Source organism: Leptonychotes weddellii, chromosome 9, assembly GCF_054177405.1.
Source record: "Leptonychotes weddellii isolate Sample4059 chromosome 9, ASM5417740v2, whole genome shotgun sequence".
NCBI lineage: Eukaryota > Metazoa > Chordata > Mammalia > Carnivora > Phocidae > Leptonychotes > Leptonychotes weddellii.
The window spans coordinates 27,866,277-27,883,355 of record NC_138377.1 but is presented as its reverse complement, the minus strand read 5'-3'; the positions used below and the strand labels follow the sequence as shown (position 1 = coordinate 27,883,355).

Genomic DNA, 17,079 nt, shown 5'->3' with positions numbered 1-17,079 from the left:
ACAGCTGTAAAGCGAGATCAGAGGAGTGAATCCCTTTCAACTTTAATTTTCTTCAATCAGTAGCTCAGGGATCATCTTTCGTGAGGAGCTGATCCTTTTAGCAAAAAATCTTTTGACTGTATGTTTTACTATTTTAATTGACTCTCTATATGCCATGCAGAAGAATTTGAAAAACATGACCTGGCATGGAAAAGTTGGACTTCAAGCCATAAGAGACTTGGTTCTGTGTGTTTTTTAAGGCTCCGAATAGTTGCTTACAGTCATGTCTTTTCTGGTCTGATCTTTTGAGGGTCTTGTGAGTGGTCAGGTTTTGGTATTGACTGAACCCCTTATAGAAAGGTGATAATTTTTGGAGGGTGATCAGATTTATAGGACTCATTCATAGAGTTCATTTATCATCAATGAAGACCAAAGTCAATAAAGTTCATTTACCATCAGTAAAGACCAGATGTCCACCAAGAGAAAAATTTATTAACAAACCCAATCTGTATCTCTATCGTGGGGAAATTATCCTTCTTTCAGCTTAAGACTTTAGTATGAGAAATGCCCCTCTGCATAATTTATGCCTGCATAAATTTGGTGGATTTCATTTCAGCCCTATCATTTTTTCCTTATGGATATCAAGGTCTATAAACAAAAGATCCATCCCTTTGAACTGATGGGCAGAGTTTTACAAGACCGTTAATTAATGAGTGGGCTGTCTTTGGCCCCCTGTAGGTTTATCCGTATGCCAGCTCTATCCTAAAGATGGTAGTGGGGGAACTTGATTGTGCGAAGTGAGTTACCCGTTGAGGTGAATCCATGCAGCATTGGTTGATTTTCTCTGTGACGTGGGCCTGGTCAGTACCTCTGCATGTGTCTGGTTCTCTGTCTGATAAGAGCTGGAGGTATGGGATGATGGGGTGCGAAGAAGACTATGTGAGTCCTGTGGACCAGTCTTTGACAGAACAGTGCCATGTTTAAAGCACAGGTATTGGAATCAGCAAAACTTGCGTTCACTTTCTGGCTCCAGCACTTAGCGAGTGACCCAGGCAAGTGAAATAATCCCACCCAGAGCCTCAATTCTCATCTGGGATCATGATCTTCCCCTCGAAGGGTTGTGAGTAAAGGTTAACTGAGATACCGTCTATCTGGTACTTAAGCAGTGCCGGGCTAAGTGATAAATAGTAAGTGCAAGATAAGCTGAAAGGACATTATTTATTGTTATCATCACTGTGGTAGGAAAGATGGCAATGTTAATGATACCGCTTACAGTGAGCATTCTTTAATAAGGAAAGAATTTGTGATTGTCATTGTGAGCAAAAGCTTCTTTGTAGAACCTTCTTCCACCTCCCCTCTTGCTGTTAGGCAAATAGGATAAGTCAAAGAGACATGGTTTTGGTGCCTGGGGTACCTGGAAGTGACATCTGCCAGTGGTCCCCCCATTCCCTGCACCAGGTCTGCAAAGCCCCAGGGTGAGGCTTTATTCTCTCTGTGACCAGGTGGCAGATCTGTGGCCAGCGCTCTGAAATTCTACAGCACCATTTGCCTGGAACACTCACTTGACATTTAGCAGTTGCTTCCAGAAATTGCTTCTTTTTCATCTACCAGTAGTTAATTTCTCTATCGAGGCTCTAAACTCTGTGAGGGCAAGGGCTTTGTTGCCTTTCTATTATATCTATTATAGAATCTAGCTCACTTTGATTGCTCTGGGGGAGGACAGAGGAGAAAAGACCATCATCATTATCATCATCATCAAAATCGGAATCATCCTGTGGGGTCCTGCACAACTTGACATGCGTTATCTCACTGAAGCTTCACCACAACCCGATGAGATAAGTCATGTTATCACCTCCATCTGACAGATGTAGAGATGGAGGCTGAGAGAGAGGAAGTAACTTATCCTGGGTCCCAGCTAATAAGGGGTGGGGCTGGGGAAAATGATTTATCTTTGCTTGTCTTCTTGGGCTATTTTCTCGGAGTGAAGTAAAGTGGTGATGTGAAGCTATTTGATGTTTGCATCCACAAGTCCTTTGGCTTTCCATTCCTACTTGCCCTTAGAGTCGCCAGTTGGATGAGTATTGGGTCTTATTGAGAAATGGTATCCACACAGGTACAACGGCCTTCTTTTTGTTGGTGTGACCCAGCCACCTTCGTTTTTTCCTGGTTGGCCCCAGTTTTGTCTGGAAGGTTAGTGTATAGAACAGGATAGTTCAGGGAGAGCTAAAGCTTCCCTGGGAGAAACTGAGAAAAGCAATAATTATCAGAGATCGATACCTTAGGCATTTTCTTATAAACTGAGGACTTTTCTCCATCATGATCGAGTAGTAATACTGACTACCTGTTGACCCTTTTGATGGAATTATGTGCATAGGACGTGGTGTCACAAAGGCATTTAGGCAGGGATTGGCAAACGGCCACCTGCCTGTTCATGCAAATAAAGTTTTATTGGAATACAGCCTTACCCGTTTCTTTACCTATCGTCTGTGGCTGTTTTGGAGCTGCAGTAGTAGAGTTGAATAGTTGTGACAGAGACCGTCCGGTCTGCAAAACCTAAATGTTTACTAGCTGACCCCTTACAGAGAGCAGTTTGCCGGCTCTTGGCCTATGGGACTGAAATAGAAGCTTTTGGATGGGCATGTGTGCATGGAGGTGTCTTTCTCCTGGTGTCTGGCCCCTCTCACAGACCAGGCAGAAATAGGGGCCATGGCTCCTGAGATGTTTCCCAACATGCCCAGGGAAGCCTGCATCATCAGGTCAGGAACTCTGGGCAGCTCACGTGGCCCTGCCCCGTCTAACATGAACCTTTGCCAAGCTTCAACATTCTGTTCTGGTTTGTGCTCTCACAAATGGGATGCCGGGGAAGCTTCCTGAGGTCTGGCTTTTGTGGGCAGGGATAGGGAATCATTTGTATATAGAAGGGGTAAACCTCGTAACGGCATAAGCATGGGCTTTGGTATCAGACAAACCAACAGACCTGGCTTCCAGTGCTAGCTTCCCGTGAGAGGCCAAGTGACCTTGAGAAAGTTCATTATCTGTGAAACAAAGTTCTTAGTGCCTTGCGGGATTTTTCTGAGGATTCAACAATATATATGAAATGCCTAATGCAGAGTAGGTACATCATGAATGATTTAAAAAATAATGGCTACTCTTGATGGCATATCTTTATATCTTGTGCCAAGTACTCTTCATGTTATCTCATTTGGTTTGATGAGAAATCAGATAACACTTTGGTGATAACTCATGTCTGGGCAGCTGGCTCTGGTAAGGACTGGAGCCTCTGGGTCAAGCCCCTGAGGCAGTTTCCCGTTAGAGTTTGCCAGAAGATTGTGGGTTAGTTGAGCTTCAGCCCCCACCCATGGGGAGGGCAAAGTGGGACTCAGCAGCTGGTCTAGGTGAGAGTTCTTCCCACTCTCTCTCAGAGGCAAGAAGGCCATCCCAGTTCCTTCTACACCCCAAACATCCTTCTTTCACACTCAGACCCTGTGACGCCAGGTTTGTTTTCTGGCCTGGGGACTGTTGATGTTGGCAAGGTTCCACTGGGCAGCCGAAGCTCTGCAGTAACATGACACATACGGCTGCAGACTTACCCTGTCTCCCTCTCTCCTCCTGGAGGGGTCGGTCCTTGTTTTTAAGGCTTTGTCTTGTGTTCCCCGTGGTCAGGGTCGCCTTCTGAGGACTTGGCAGCCTCAGCGTTGACGGGTTTGCCCCTCTGGACTCCTGACTCTGATTCTGGCCTCTGTGGCACCCCTTGTACCTGGCCAGCCGACACCCTAAAACCTGACAGCAGGCATTTCCTCACATACGAGTGTTGGCCAGAGACTCTGTGCTGCTTTTAGGACCAAATATGAACTCTTGCGGAGTTTTTGGTATCAGAGCCTGGCTACCAAGGCATTTCTTAATATAACTAGAGTTTAAAAATCTTTTTTAATCATCTACATTTTATAGACGAGAGCAAAGAGATTAAAGAAATGACGAAAACTAGGCCTTGTCTCATTCTTTGTCCCATATTCCATGTCCCACTGCTTCTAATTTTACTATGTGCAGACACTCTCCTACAGCTGTGATTTATAAAAGTCTCTTTCTCTCTCTCTCTTTTTTTTTTTCCGTATGACAGAATTCTGTGCTTTCTTGTCTGGGGAAATACTCTCAGGAAATATGGTCGTGTGAGCCTTAACTCTTCTCTTGGAGCAGCGTAGCGATGCCCTCAAGGCACATGGGCCCTCTCCCTCTGCCCCTGCTTGGCTGCCTACCTGTTGGAGCCACTGGTGGGGTCATTTGACTTCTCTTCTTCCTTCCCTGTCTCTTTCTTCCCTTTCCTGCCACCTTTCCTTGTTAACTTCTTTCACGATCTGATCTGGGATTTCGAGAAGGCCCTAGAACCTGGCCCTGGGGATGAAATCCAAAAGGACTTGCTTTTCCTCTCTTGCCTCTTTGCCCAGCAGAGCTTCCTTGCGGGCATCACCCGAACGCAGCAGCTTGGGGGAGCTCTGTTTCCCCAAGACGCAGCCGTTAGCAGGGGTACAAGGTGGAAATGCATTTCTTGTAAGTTTTGCCATGAAAACAGCCCCGTCTCCGCACATGTGGGAGCGTTTGCCTAACTCACCACCCGCGTGGCGGGTCAGCTGTTCGCAGCAGCCCTGCTCCTACCTGCCGGCGTCAGCGCCGTGCTCCTCTCGGCCTGCCGCGGGCCCCTTGGCTGCATTTGGACTGCTCCTTCCTCACCAGGGAAGCTCCTGCCGGGACAGCTGCTATGACTGGGATGTGGGGTCACTGAGGCAACAGCACCTCCTGGCCAGATCCCCCAGCCCCCAAACCAACACTCTTGGCCTGCCCAGAAACCGCGGGGTGATGCAATGACCTGAGGCCTGGAAAAATAAACAGCTCTCAGGGAAACCAGCGGTAGCTGTTGTAAGCAAATACCCCACAGCCACCTGGAACCTCGCACATGACGTGATTGTAAGGAAGAATGAGTAATCTGTTAACGTTAGCAGCCGAGGACGGGTCTGGGCTTGCGAGCATTTAAAATATCTGTATAAAAGCAAACCCTTGATGTTTATTTCTATAACTGGCCTTCTGGACGCCTGCCCATCTATCTGCTGCAGGTGTCTTGGTCAATCATGGCCAGGAGAATGGAGCTGGGGACAGGGAAGGGTGGTCATCCCTATGGCTCTCTCCATAGCAACAAAGGCCTTTCTCAAGTCTTCCCTTTGCAGAGAGGAGCCATACACATATTTGGAGGCCCCAGGGAGCCCAGCCCCGCAGTCCATTTTTTCCTTGTTTTAAAATTAGCTTTCCCAGTTGTCTTGCTTCTTCACCCCACCGCATCTGCTTCGGACATAGGGGTGCAGTGGTGGGGCGGGTGAGGTGAGGTGAGAGTATGATCGGCCTCTGGGCCTTGCTTGAACAGCGAAGGTTTTTTTCCGTAGGTGAGTTTGTACGCTTTTTGGTGTTGATAGCACGACCATGTGCCCTAGCATTTTCTTTTGGCCTCTGCTACTAAAAACTTGAAACTAAAGGTCCTGCTAAGGTACTGCAATTGGCTCCTTCCAATTTGCTAGAAGTCAGCTATGGTCTCTGCTCTGTCCGAGGGTCCTCATTCTGTGTTTATTTGTAAAATGGCTTTGCAAGAAGGCAGGGTATATATCTTATAAACACACTCACACATTAGTGTTTTGGGAGATGAAGAGTGAAGTTCTGACACTTTGACAAATTAAAAACTATCTCTTCCATTCCCTCCCCCCACCCCCGCCCCAGCATGTGCCCCCTCCTTCCTTCTTGCCTACATTTTTATTTGCTAGCTCTTGTCCTTAAAGGACAGAGCTTGTCAGATCAAGGTCAATGAAGTTACTGAGCAAAACTAGAAAGAAGACAGCTTGCCACTTCTCAGTACTTGTCATTGCAAAACCACTGGGAAGCATTTCACGTTCTTTTTGGTGGAAGGGTCACATGAGCTCACTTAATGGCATGAGGCAGGAGAGATGGAGCCTTTTCTAAAATTTGAGGGGATGTGAGTCAGTGATGCTTTGGGGGAAAAGTTTTTTAAAAAAGTGCCTGTATGCTATATTGGGACGATCCATTCTTGAAGAAATAGCTTCTGTAGAATTTATACCTTGTTTTCCTCCACTCCTCAGTTTCTTCTGTGTGGGAAGGCAGAAGTCAGTGCTTCCAACAATGGTGAACCATGCCTGGCCATTTTAGGTTCCACAGAGGGAAATTATTTACACAGGATGGTTGGTTTGTAATTTTCCCTTCCACGTCCTCACCCACGACATTTTGTCCCAGAAGCACGCCCTATTTACAGAGACCCGACTGCAAACACCCCTGTGAGTAGGTGCCCTCAGCCAGCGTCGGGGATGTGGGATGGGCATGGTGACTTTTGTTCTGGAGATGGGGCCTCTGAGCCACAGCATGACTCTGAAGGGGTTGAGAGGTACAGGGGAGAACCTGGAACCAACAGCCTTGCCCCTCACTTAACCCCTTCCTGGTGCTTAGGTTCCGCGGGGACGTGGGGGGCGGGGTTTGGGACATGGGAGGTGGAGTTTGGATCAGGTCCCCGAGCCGTGGCGAAGCGCGCCAGATGCTCCCTAATTGTAAGGCTGTGGGTCTCGAGAGTGCATCATCTAGTACCACCACTTCATTTTCAATGTCAGAAAAGAGCCCCGGCTAGTCAAGGGCCTCGTCCAGGGTCACAGGCCCATCAAAAACTGCTATGTGCCAAGGCCTCTACGTGGTGCGAAGGGGAGGAAATGCGAGTAATGTCTAAGGAAGGAGCCGGCTGTTGGGCCCTGGTGTGCCAAAGGGAGGGGGCCGTGGTGCGGTCCACTGCAGTGCAGGGAAATGTTCTATCACTGATCTTGTTTTGAGTTGCTGGCATGGCAAGCATAGAAAGGAAGTCTCCTCTAACTGATTCTTAGCTACATTATTATTTTTTTAGCTCGCCTACAAGCAGTGTGCCTCTGTATCGCCTGCGCTTGGCCCAGACTGCTCCCATTACCCACCCTTGATCCATCCCTGCAGTCCAACCGAGGAGACGAGTTATTTACGGCGATGGGTCAGGAAACCCAGGTTCATTCCACATTTGCTGAGGATACTGCTACCTTAGACCAGCTAAGATCTTAGACTATTTATTAGCTGACGCTGGGGCCAGGTTAAATGCCTCTACTGCTTCACTTAATCCCCCAGAGACCCTATGGGGTGTGTGCTATCATTACCCTGCTTTTACAGGTAAGGAACCCGGGACTTAGGGAGCTGAAGGAAACTGCCCGAGGTCACAGAGCTAACACGTGGTGGAGACTGATCCCTCTGACCCCAAAGCCCATGCTCCTGGCCACCACCCTGTATGGCCTCTACTCCAGCTGTTGTTGACTTCCATGAAACAGCCGCAGAGCCTTCCCTGTGCCAGGCCCTGGGGTGGAGGGTGCGAGAGTGGGAGAGCTAGGCTCTTACTCTTGCTTTCAGCCTTGCCAAGGAAGCCCAGGTGTCCCCACGCCACCCCCACTCCTGTTCCTCTGACTGCCTTGAGTTCTCTCTGGCATTTGGGAACAGCCATCCCACTGAGCCTTGCTGCCTCCTCACCTATTCTGGGCCAGAGGTGAAGAGCATCTCTTGGCCAGTTAGTCCCTCGGAAGGGGTCATCTGCTCCAGAGACCACCCTCCTCCAGTGGTCCAAAGTCCCTCTGTAGGTTACGATTGGGTGATGGTATCATTTTCACTTCATTTGGGTACCCACCTGCTAGAGGAAAGGGCCTTTAGATTAAAGAGATGGAAGAACCCATCCCAGTGGAAGAGGTGACTGTTTTAAATTTGTGCATATTCTGTTTCTGTTCTCCCCACCCCCACCTCTACCTGCTACACCCCTGAGCACAGTTTCCGGGGTTGACTCCATTCTGTTTGTCAGTGAGGCTGTTTCTTCTCTGACCTGGCAGGGCCTCTCCTCTGGACCTTTCCCTTTCTAGGCCTGTTGTCTGTCCTCAGATCTGAAGTGAGCCCTGAGAAATGGTTCTGTGCATTCCCCTCCTCTCTCGGGGGCTCTCGCAGTCCCTAGATGACTCTGACTCGGGAATCGGTGATGGCTGAATGGCAGCTCAGTGCTGGGTGTGATGGAGGGCCCACGGTGGCAGGCCAGAGCCAGCCCCACACATGGTGCTTGGAAAAATGGTCCTCCGGGGGCCACTTGGCCCCTCCTGTGAAAAAGTGCAAAGTCCACAAGTAAGAAAAATAACCTCTTCACATAGTTGGCTTGAAACCGTAGGTGCTAAAACTCTTTGTGGCTAAGTAAACAAAAAGGGCCTGCTCCTCGACGTTCCATAAATCACTCCTGAAGATTATGGGCTCCAGCAGCATGTCCTCCCCTGGAGACCACATCCCCGGCCCTTCAAGACCAGGAAAGTCACTGCCTTCGGACCTGGTCCTACCTGTTCCTCCTCTTGTGTCTGCAGTCCCCTTGGCGGCGGATTCTCCGCCCTGAGTTGGCGGCGTAGACGACTGCCATCCTCACATGCTGACTCAGGGAACCCAGAGGCAGGGGCCGTGAGTTCTTCTGCCTCTGGAATTTCAAGTCGTGATTTAGGAAAGGTTGTTTTTAACACATGGTTTGTTATTTTGGGTTATTGTTCAGCATTGCATTCATTTTTGATAAGAGGCTAGGTGGGCGTGTGGTATTGGAAGAGGTTTCAGGCTAATTGTGGGCGACACAACGCTAGTGTTTTCCTTAATGTTCTTGGCCTGGTGGACGATTCCTTTCACAGCGAAACATAAATAAGCTCCTCTCAATTTCCAGGCGGGTCACCTTTTACTGATTTTTTTCCCCCTAAGAAAATCCAGTGCTTGATAGTCTGAGGGTGGAGTGTAGCATTTTCCAGGATGAGTCAAGGGGATAGATATTCTTTTCTCAGCCTCTGTGGTCTCAGCCCCACCGTTGGGCATTTACTCAGCGGTGGGTGGCCCCGTGTCTGAAATGTCAGGCTAGAACAGAATTCCGCGGCTGGAGATGGCACATAGCAGGGATTCAAGCAATAGAGGGGTTCTTGGACTAAATACTCTTTCTGTATCCTTTAAATAGAGACTCCATGGTTCTGCTATGAATAAGGAGCTGGGGGCCAGGGGTGGGAGCAGGGAAGGATGAGGAAGGGTGCCATAGAGTCCTCGCTCTCAGGAACCTACGGTCCAGACAAGTCACGGTCCCAAGGGTGACAGCTCCTCGAGGGGAGCAGATACTCAGTCCTAGACTCAGTAGAGGGAGACTTCACTGTAGGTTGGGGCCCTCAGGGAAAGCTTCAGGGACAGAGGAAGACCTGAAGTGAGGATAGGCTAAGATCTCAGGGCTAGTTCTTTCTTCTTACTATGTCTTACAGAACTTTCGTGACCTTTCCAGAGGCTGACACGGTGCCAACCTAGGCCCAGTACCAGACTGTGTGAGAACCTGTGTCCACCAAGGCCCCTGACCTCCTCTGCGTCCTGTGAGCCCTAATCTCATGGGTCACTCAGGATCCTGGGTCAGATCCGAGACTCCGGGAGCACCCTCCTCTCTCAGCCCACCGTCCTCCATTCTGTCAGCTTCCCACTTCCTTTTGTCTCATAAAAGCAGCTCTTGGTCAGGATGGCCTGAGCAGCTGCCCTTCGTTATCAACCGTGCCTCCACTGGGAGGAGAGCTTCTGGTTCTTTCTCCAGGAATATTGCATCATCATCAAGGCACCTTCCCGGTGCACATTTCTATGGCCCGTGACTCTTCTTGGTTCTTCTGTGTATGGTTTTCTGTAAGACCAGGTTTTTTTTTTCTTGCTCTCATTTTTCATACGGACCTTGTGATGGTTTATTTCATGTGTGAACTTGGCTAGGCTACAGTGCCCAGTTTCTACACCAGCGGACTAGTTTCTACACTAGTCCAGATGTTGCTGCAAAGGTATTTTTTTAGATGAGATTAACATTTGCAATCAGTTGACTTTAAGTAAAGCAGATGACCCTCCATAACATGGGCGGGCGTTGTCCAATCAGTTGAAGGCCTTCAAAGCAAAAACTGAGATTTCCTGAGGAAGGAATTCTGCCGCCAGACTGTAACACAGAAATCCTGCCTGAGTTTCCAGCCTGCTGGCCTGACCTATTGACTTTGGACTCAAGATTGCAGCATCATTCCTACTTGCATTTCTAGCTTGCCGCCTGCCTGGCAAACTTCACACTTGCCAGCCCCATGATCATATGAGCCAATTCCTTAAAATAAATCTCTATTCATGAATATGAATAAAGAGAGAGAGAGAGATATGTGAACAGATAGAGGTAGATCTATGTATCTGGATTTTATGAAATATATATTCATATATATATATAGAGAGAGAGAGAGAGAGAGAGAGAGAATATATAGAGAGAGGGAGGTAGATCTCAATATAGATGGATCTAGGTATCTGGGTATAGGTGTAGATGTAGATATAGGTCTCTTATTGGTTCTGTTACTCTGGAGAACCCTGATAGCTACTGACCTGCCCCGACTAACTGCCTTCTCCCCACCCTGCCTCCATCACCATGAGGGTCCCCTGCTCTTTCTCCAGAGAGTTCACGATGTGACTGGCCCACGGATACCTGCTGACTCGGGTTACCCAGTGTCTCAGCTTTTCTCTCTGCTCCTTCTTTTAGCAGCTTCTCTTCTGGAAGGCAGCAACCAGAAAGAAAGACCAGCCCAAGGACCTGAAACTCGAATCTTCTAATGTTTATGTTTCTTGGTCATTTTTGTTTAAAAAAGAAAAAAGTGAAGAAGAAAAAAAAGGGAAAAAATGATAAAGGAGAAAAAGTTCCCAGGATAAAAGGATAAACTCTGGGCTAAAATCAGGATTGGGGCTTAGCCGAGGATTTGGGTTGTCCACGCCCTCCTTTGCTCCTAATTACCACGAGTAATTGAGAGGCACAGAGGCAGGGACTAGCCACAGCAGGCCGAGCTGTTCTCCATGCTTATCCTGTCTTGGCGGGACACGTGAGAGCCCATGCCCTGGGCCCGCAGACAGGGTTTGGGTTCGTCTGGTTCAGCCTAGTCTCTCCCTCGCCTGTCCCCCTCCCTGCCCCTGCCGCCCCGCTTCAGGCCTGCTTTGCTCTGGAGCTAGAGTAAGTGATGGCAGAGAGGGCTGTGTTTTCTGGTGGCAAGGGCCAGCCCGAGTCCTCCCTTCTTCCACGGGATACTGTTCTGTTGTATTTCTTCTCTCAGGCAGCCAGCGGTCTGTCAGTGAAACTCAAAGCCCGCATTGCCAGGTGAGGAGTGGCGTGGCTCTCGTCTCTCCTTCGTACCATCCTGGCATTGGTTTGTGCGGGTGGGGTGTGCGAGTGTGTGAGAATGTGTGGGCCTGTCTCTGCACGCCCCCTGGCCGGCCCTGACTGCTCCCCTCGTCATCAGGCCAGACCTTCTGATGTTGTCATCCTTCCCTGAAGTTTCTGAAGCAGAGACCGAATGTTCTAAAGCGGTGGACATGTCTCCTTCTGGGCAGCTCCCTCTCTGAACCAAGGGTCAGGAAGAGACCCTCAAAGGAGACCCCTTGTCTTACGTTATTGCAAGGTGACTTCTTGGTACCTGGGGAAATGGATAGTTGTGAATTTTGAGGTTCATTTGGGAGGCGACCCAGAAGGGCGGAGGGTGACAGCAGCCCTAAGGATGGGGCTGGCTTCTGGGTCCTCAGATACAGAATGAGTTTATGCCCGTTGGTACATTCTGATTTGTATTTGCATGACCTCTGGAGAAGCTCTGAAGGAATAATCGATTGATTGATTGATTATTGATCCACTGATTGACTGAAGGGTGTGGGAGGGCTACAAAAGTCCTTATATAAGGGGCAAATTGATAAATATGGAGTTGAGCAAGTCGAGGTGTTTCACATTCTATTGCTGGGTAACAAACCACCCCAAAACTCAATGGCTGACAACAAAAATAATTTAGCCTTTCTCATGTTCCTGTGGATTGGCTGGGTGTTTCCTTGACGGGCTCTGTCTGAACTCACTCCTGGCTCATCCAGCTGGAGGGTCCATGGGGCAGGAGCGGCCAAGATAGCCAAGGTCATACCTCTGGCAGTTGGTGCTGGCTGCGGATTGAGGGTCTCCTGTTTTCTTCTGTGTGCCTTTCATCTTCCAGTGTGCTGGCCTGGCTTCCTTCTGTGCTGCTCTCAGGGCAGCTTCTAAGAAGATGAAAGGTGAGGCTGCAAGGCCCCTACAGGCCTAGGCCTGGAAGTGACACACTGGAACCCCAGTCTGCCCTTTGCATTGGTCAAAGCCAGTCAGCGTCTGGCTGATACGGGGAGGTGCAATTCACTGGAGCTATTTTCTAACTATTTGCCACACCAAGGAAAAGAAGAATTGGGATTCGAATAAAAATCAGACTAGCATCTGGCAGTGAGAGATGGTATTGAAGAGGGTTGGGGAGCATAGCCCAGGAGCCGACTCCCCGGGGCTGGAACCCCCGCTCTGCTCCTCCCTACTTGTATGACTTTGAGGAAACCCTGCAGCCAGCCTGTGTTCCTGGGTCCTTCTCTGCTCAGTGAGGGTAATAATAGCACCTATCTTGAGGCTTGTGATGAGCTTGAAGTAAGTTAATACAAGTCAAGTGCCTGGTACCAAGCTTGGCCCACGGTAAACACTGAAATAGATGTGAGCTATTCGTATTCATTTTGTGTTCTCTAATGGCAGGTGAGTGACGAATGTGGCTTTAAGTTTTCAGTTCCAAAGCAAAGAGGCAAAAATACTCGGGTACAAGATGTGTAGTCTGTTTAGGCTGAGAAAAATCGTTGGTTCAGAAAAAGCTGTGCTGTGTTAATGGGCAAGTACGTGAGTTAACACACTTGCTTTCGAATGCGGCAGATTTGGGGAGTCTGCAAAATGACTGAGCTAAAAGAACTTCACGCTAAAAGTAAATGTATTTTTCTCCCAGAGCAAATGATTAGAGGCAGTAACCTGTGTCTAAAATTTAGCAAGATAGGCTCGATGGTCAGAAGACCTTCACTGGGGTCCCAGCTCTCTTCTCTCTGGCTGAATAGGAAAATTCATGAATCCCTCCAAAGCTCAGCTCCTTTGTCTACAAAATGGGCATACTCATAGTGCCCCCCTCGGATGGACAAAGAGATTAAGCAAGCAAAACCCTTTGTCTATCACCAGGCATATACTACTCAATGAATATTTGCTCTATTATTAGCATAAAGATGGTTTTAAGGGAGATCTTCTCTCTGTTGGAAGATAAATTCTCTGGGTACTCTTCACAGATGGTTAGTGATATTATTATAAACTTCTCCTGTCTCTTTCTTAGAGGGGCATCTGGAATTTTCAGGGTCTGTCCTAAAGTAATAAGCGTATATGCCAACAAGCCATAACCCCTACACTTAGCCTTCTCTCTAGTTCCACGCCAGCCCCCATTTTTCCAAATTAGCGAGTTTTATCACTTGTGTGGTTCTTATTCTCCGTCGAACTCCGTGCGGCCTCCGTGGAAGCTGGCTGCACCCAGGTCAGAGCAGCCTTCAAGGACTTCCAGAAGTCTGTCGACAGCCCCCAAACCACGGGTTGCCACCTCCTCTTAGATGGCTCCTCTCCACATTTCTGCAGTTTCGGAATCCCAACCGTGTGAAGTCAGGTTATCGTTCTCGCTGCCCCTGGGTAAGCTTCCCCTCACTCTCTCTGCCTCTCGCTTTCAGGCTGGATTGATGGCTTTAGAACGTTGGCCGGGAGGATCTTAATTTAAAGCCTCCGTCAGAGGTTGTCGCATGAACGTGGTGCCAGTAAAAAGCTGTCTTCCTTTGGTTTTGCTCCTCTGTCGCCTTTCTCTGGGCATGAAATATGAGGTTGGGAAATAAGGTAACCAAATTGGGATTGGGGGAGCTATTGAAAAACTCTTGCATCGTCCCTGGCAGGGGCCGTGGCCCAAGTCAAAATTCTGGGCCTTCAAGCCAGCTTTATGTCTCTGATAAACCAATCAGTTTCTGTCTCTTACTCCAGCTGCCTCTAGAGGCTCTTCTGGTGGTAGTTCTAATCGGGTTCAGAATCCCTAGTCTCTGGTCTGTCAGCTGTTGGGAACTCCTGTTCGTCTAGCCAAGGAGGTTCTGTTTAGTTTTTCTTTTTCTTTTTCTTTTTTTTTTAAGATTTTATTTATTTATTTGAGACAGAGAGAATGAGAGAGACAGAGAGCCCATGAGAGGGGATAGGGTCAGAGGACGAAGCACACTCCCTGCCGAGCAGGGAGCCCGATGCGGGACTCGATCCAGGGACTCCAGGATCATGACCCGAGCCGAAGGCAGTCGCTTAACCAACTGAGCCATCCAGGCGCCCCTGTTTAGTTTTTCTGTGTTTACATTATAAAAACAGTAGTATTTTTTTTGTCATTTTCCAAATTCAAAGTTATATTTTAATAGTGAATGTGTTCGGCATACACACTTCCTGACCCTGAGATATTTTTATGCCCCTAAGGAGACATTCCCCTCCCCCGCAAGGAGAGTCACTGGGCTACTGCTTTTCAACATTTTTCCTGGGAGTGAGACAAAGAATCTTTTCCCCATTGTGTGACTCTTCCCCAACACAGCGTTGGGCTGCTTCGCGGCGCCGTGTACCCCTGCTTTGTTGAAACCTCTGTACAGCTCATTTGTGGGTCATTGACGGAGCTGTTATTTCAGAGGTTTGGCTCCTTTAGAGTTGAGTTGCTGTTATTTTGACCGTTGGTGCTATTCAGTGAGTAGCATGAGTCTCCAGGTTACTGATACCGACCTCTTGGCTCGAAGAATGGTATTTTTATAACACACTGTTAACATTTCATGGGATGCCCAAGACTATTCCTGTCATCTTCAAGAGGGAAGTTGTGGCATCATATTCGTGAAAGAAATAAAGATATAATAAAGAAGTAGAGAAAGCAGAGTAATAGTACAGGTCTATGATGTGACCCCTTTTATTGTAAAAAAACAAACAAGTAGGTGTGTGCATAGGTATTTTCATGTTGTAGGTGCAAGAGCGAAGGTCTAGGGAAGGTAGTGTTTAACTTCGGTGGGATTCTGGGTTTTTCACAATTTTCTTTATACCAAGAAAAGAAACCCCAATGCTATTTATTTTTAATAACGAAAAGACAAACGAAAACACAACAACAGCCACCCAACAGGAGAGGGAAGTCAGGCAGGTAGACCGTTGGGTGGAATTTTTGGGCCAGGGGCCGTGTGGGGCTGAGGCCTGGGCCCGGCCCGCGGAAACCAGGTTCGGCCGTTCAGACGCGTTCACGGGCTGCCCACGGCTGCTGAGCGCAGACGCTTCCTGTGGGCGTCTCTCCCCCACCGGATAGAGCAGCGTTGTGTCCTGGGCTCGGGCCTGTCAAGCCTACTTTGCTCAGCCGTGCTGGAGCCTGGGATGGAGTGGGGATGGCCCTGATTCTGCTCCTCTTGGGCGCTGAGCCTCGATCCCCTGGGGCTGGCGGCCGTGGCTCTGTCCTGCTGGGCTTGGGAGAGTGTCCACACACACAGGCATGCCTGCGTCAGCTTGTCAGCTCTCAGGGGTCAGGCTCCTGCACCTCCGCCTCTCCCAGAGCCAGGAGACCGTGCATCAGCGGGAACCACTCTGCAAACAGCCCGGAAACTCCACCCCCGGGGCAAAGTGCCGTTCAGATAAGGAGCGGCCCTGCAGCCCCCACGGGCCTGTGGCCCGTAGAACGCACTGCATGTGAGTGCTAATGACCCCTGGCAGTGGAGAGGCTACAGGGCGGTTCTGGGCCTCCAGCCCCCCGCCCCCACCCCCACCGTGGACCAGTGTGGGAACCACAGCTCTGCCTGGTGACTCCCCAGCCACCCATTGCTCGGGGCCAGGCCGGATCCTTGCTCAGAAAGCAGCAGTGATGAGCCACGAGCGCGGGAGAGTCACCACAGGCTGCCTCTTCTCTTGCAGAGAAAGTCCATTCGTGCGACCAGGAGAGGCAGAGCGCCCTGGAAGAGGCCCGGCAGAGTCCCCGGGAGGGCATCGTCATCCCCGAGTGCGCCCCCGGGGGGCTCTACAAGCCGGTACAGTGCCACCAGTCCACTGGCTACTGCTGGTGTGTGTTGGTGGACACAGGGCGCCCGCTGCCTGGAACCTCCACGCGGTAAGCCCCGCCCCCCCCAGCCTGTCCAGTCCCTGCGATGGACCCTGGGGGAGGAGGAGCAGTTTCCTGTTAGGCTAGCCTCACATTTCCCTGCTTGCCTGGGCCGGTGGGAATCAGGGCACTAGGAGAACGCTTCTGCTCACGGGCAGATAGGGTTCTGGTAGAAAGACCTGGGTCCTGGGTTCTGGTCACAGTTCTGTCCGCTCCTAGCTGGGTGACCTCGGAAAAGTAGGTGGCGCCCCTCAGAACCTCAGTTTACTGGCTAGAACGTTAAGGCCCTGCCTGAGTCCCTCGGTTCTGTGGATCCCGGAGATCCTGCGTGCAGACACGAGGTGACATCGCTCTGCTTGAGTGATGACAGTGACATGCCCGAACATGTCTCAGTGGGCACCCTGCTACCGGGATAGCCTGGCAGGTGCTGGACAGCGCAGGAGATATTTTGCTGCCAGCCCTGGGAGTTCTAGGCTTAGTGGCAGCAGGATGGTTGCTGCTGGGCGTGGCTCCAGTGGGCTCAGTTCCCGGCCCCTCCTCACGTTTCCCCGCGCCCCCCCCCCACCCGTGTCTCTCTTCCCAGCTACGTGATGCCCAGTTGTGAGAGCGATGCCAGGGCCAAGATTGCGGAGGTGGACGATCCCTTCAAGGACAGGGAGCTGCCAGGTGGGAGACAAGGCTGCCCCTTGCTGGTGCTCTCACCTCTTTCTGTTCTTCCACCTCCCATCGTGCGGACGTGGCTCCCTCCTCTGCTCTGACTCTGCTTCCTCTTCTGTAGGATTGGGTGGGGGGGTCCTGGGACCTGCATCTAGGCTGGGGTTTGTCCCTAATTACTCCTGTGCCCTTGAGCACATTGTTTCTCCTCCTTGCTCTTAGCTTTTATCTTCAAAATGGGTCATTAGGTTAAAATCCTGTCCTTGCAATCCTGCAATTCTTTGTCCATCCTGGGGTGATTGGGACAGTGTTCTGGGAGCTGAGAGGAGAGCTTTCAGGGAGGGGCTGTCCTGAGGGACGTGGGCAGTGTCCGTGGCCAGCCCTGTAC

At 49.9% G+C, this 17,079-nt stretch overlaps 1 protein-coding gene across 5 annotated transcripts in view; it reads left to right on the top strand.

The window, feature by feature from the left end:
- SMOC1 (SPARC related modular calcium binding 1) overlaps positions 1-17,079 on the top strand; it is a 211,491-nt gene that overhangs the window by 175,328 nt on the left and 19,084 nt on the right. For all 5 annotated transcript variants that reach the window (XM_081830334.1, XM_081830333.1, XM_081830330.1 and 2 more), the window contains 2 exons: positions 15,854-16,046; positions 16,621-16,703. In XM_081830334.1, coding sequence (XP_081686460.1) covers positions 15,854-16,046; positions 16,621-16,703 — 276 coding nt within the window. The remainder of the gene's footprint in view (positions 1-15,853; positions 16,047-16,620; positions 16,704-17,079) is intronic.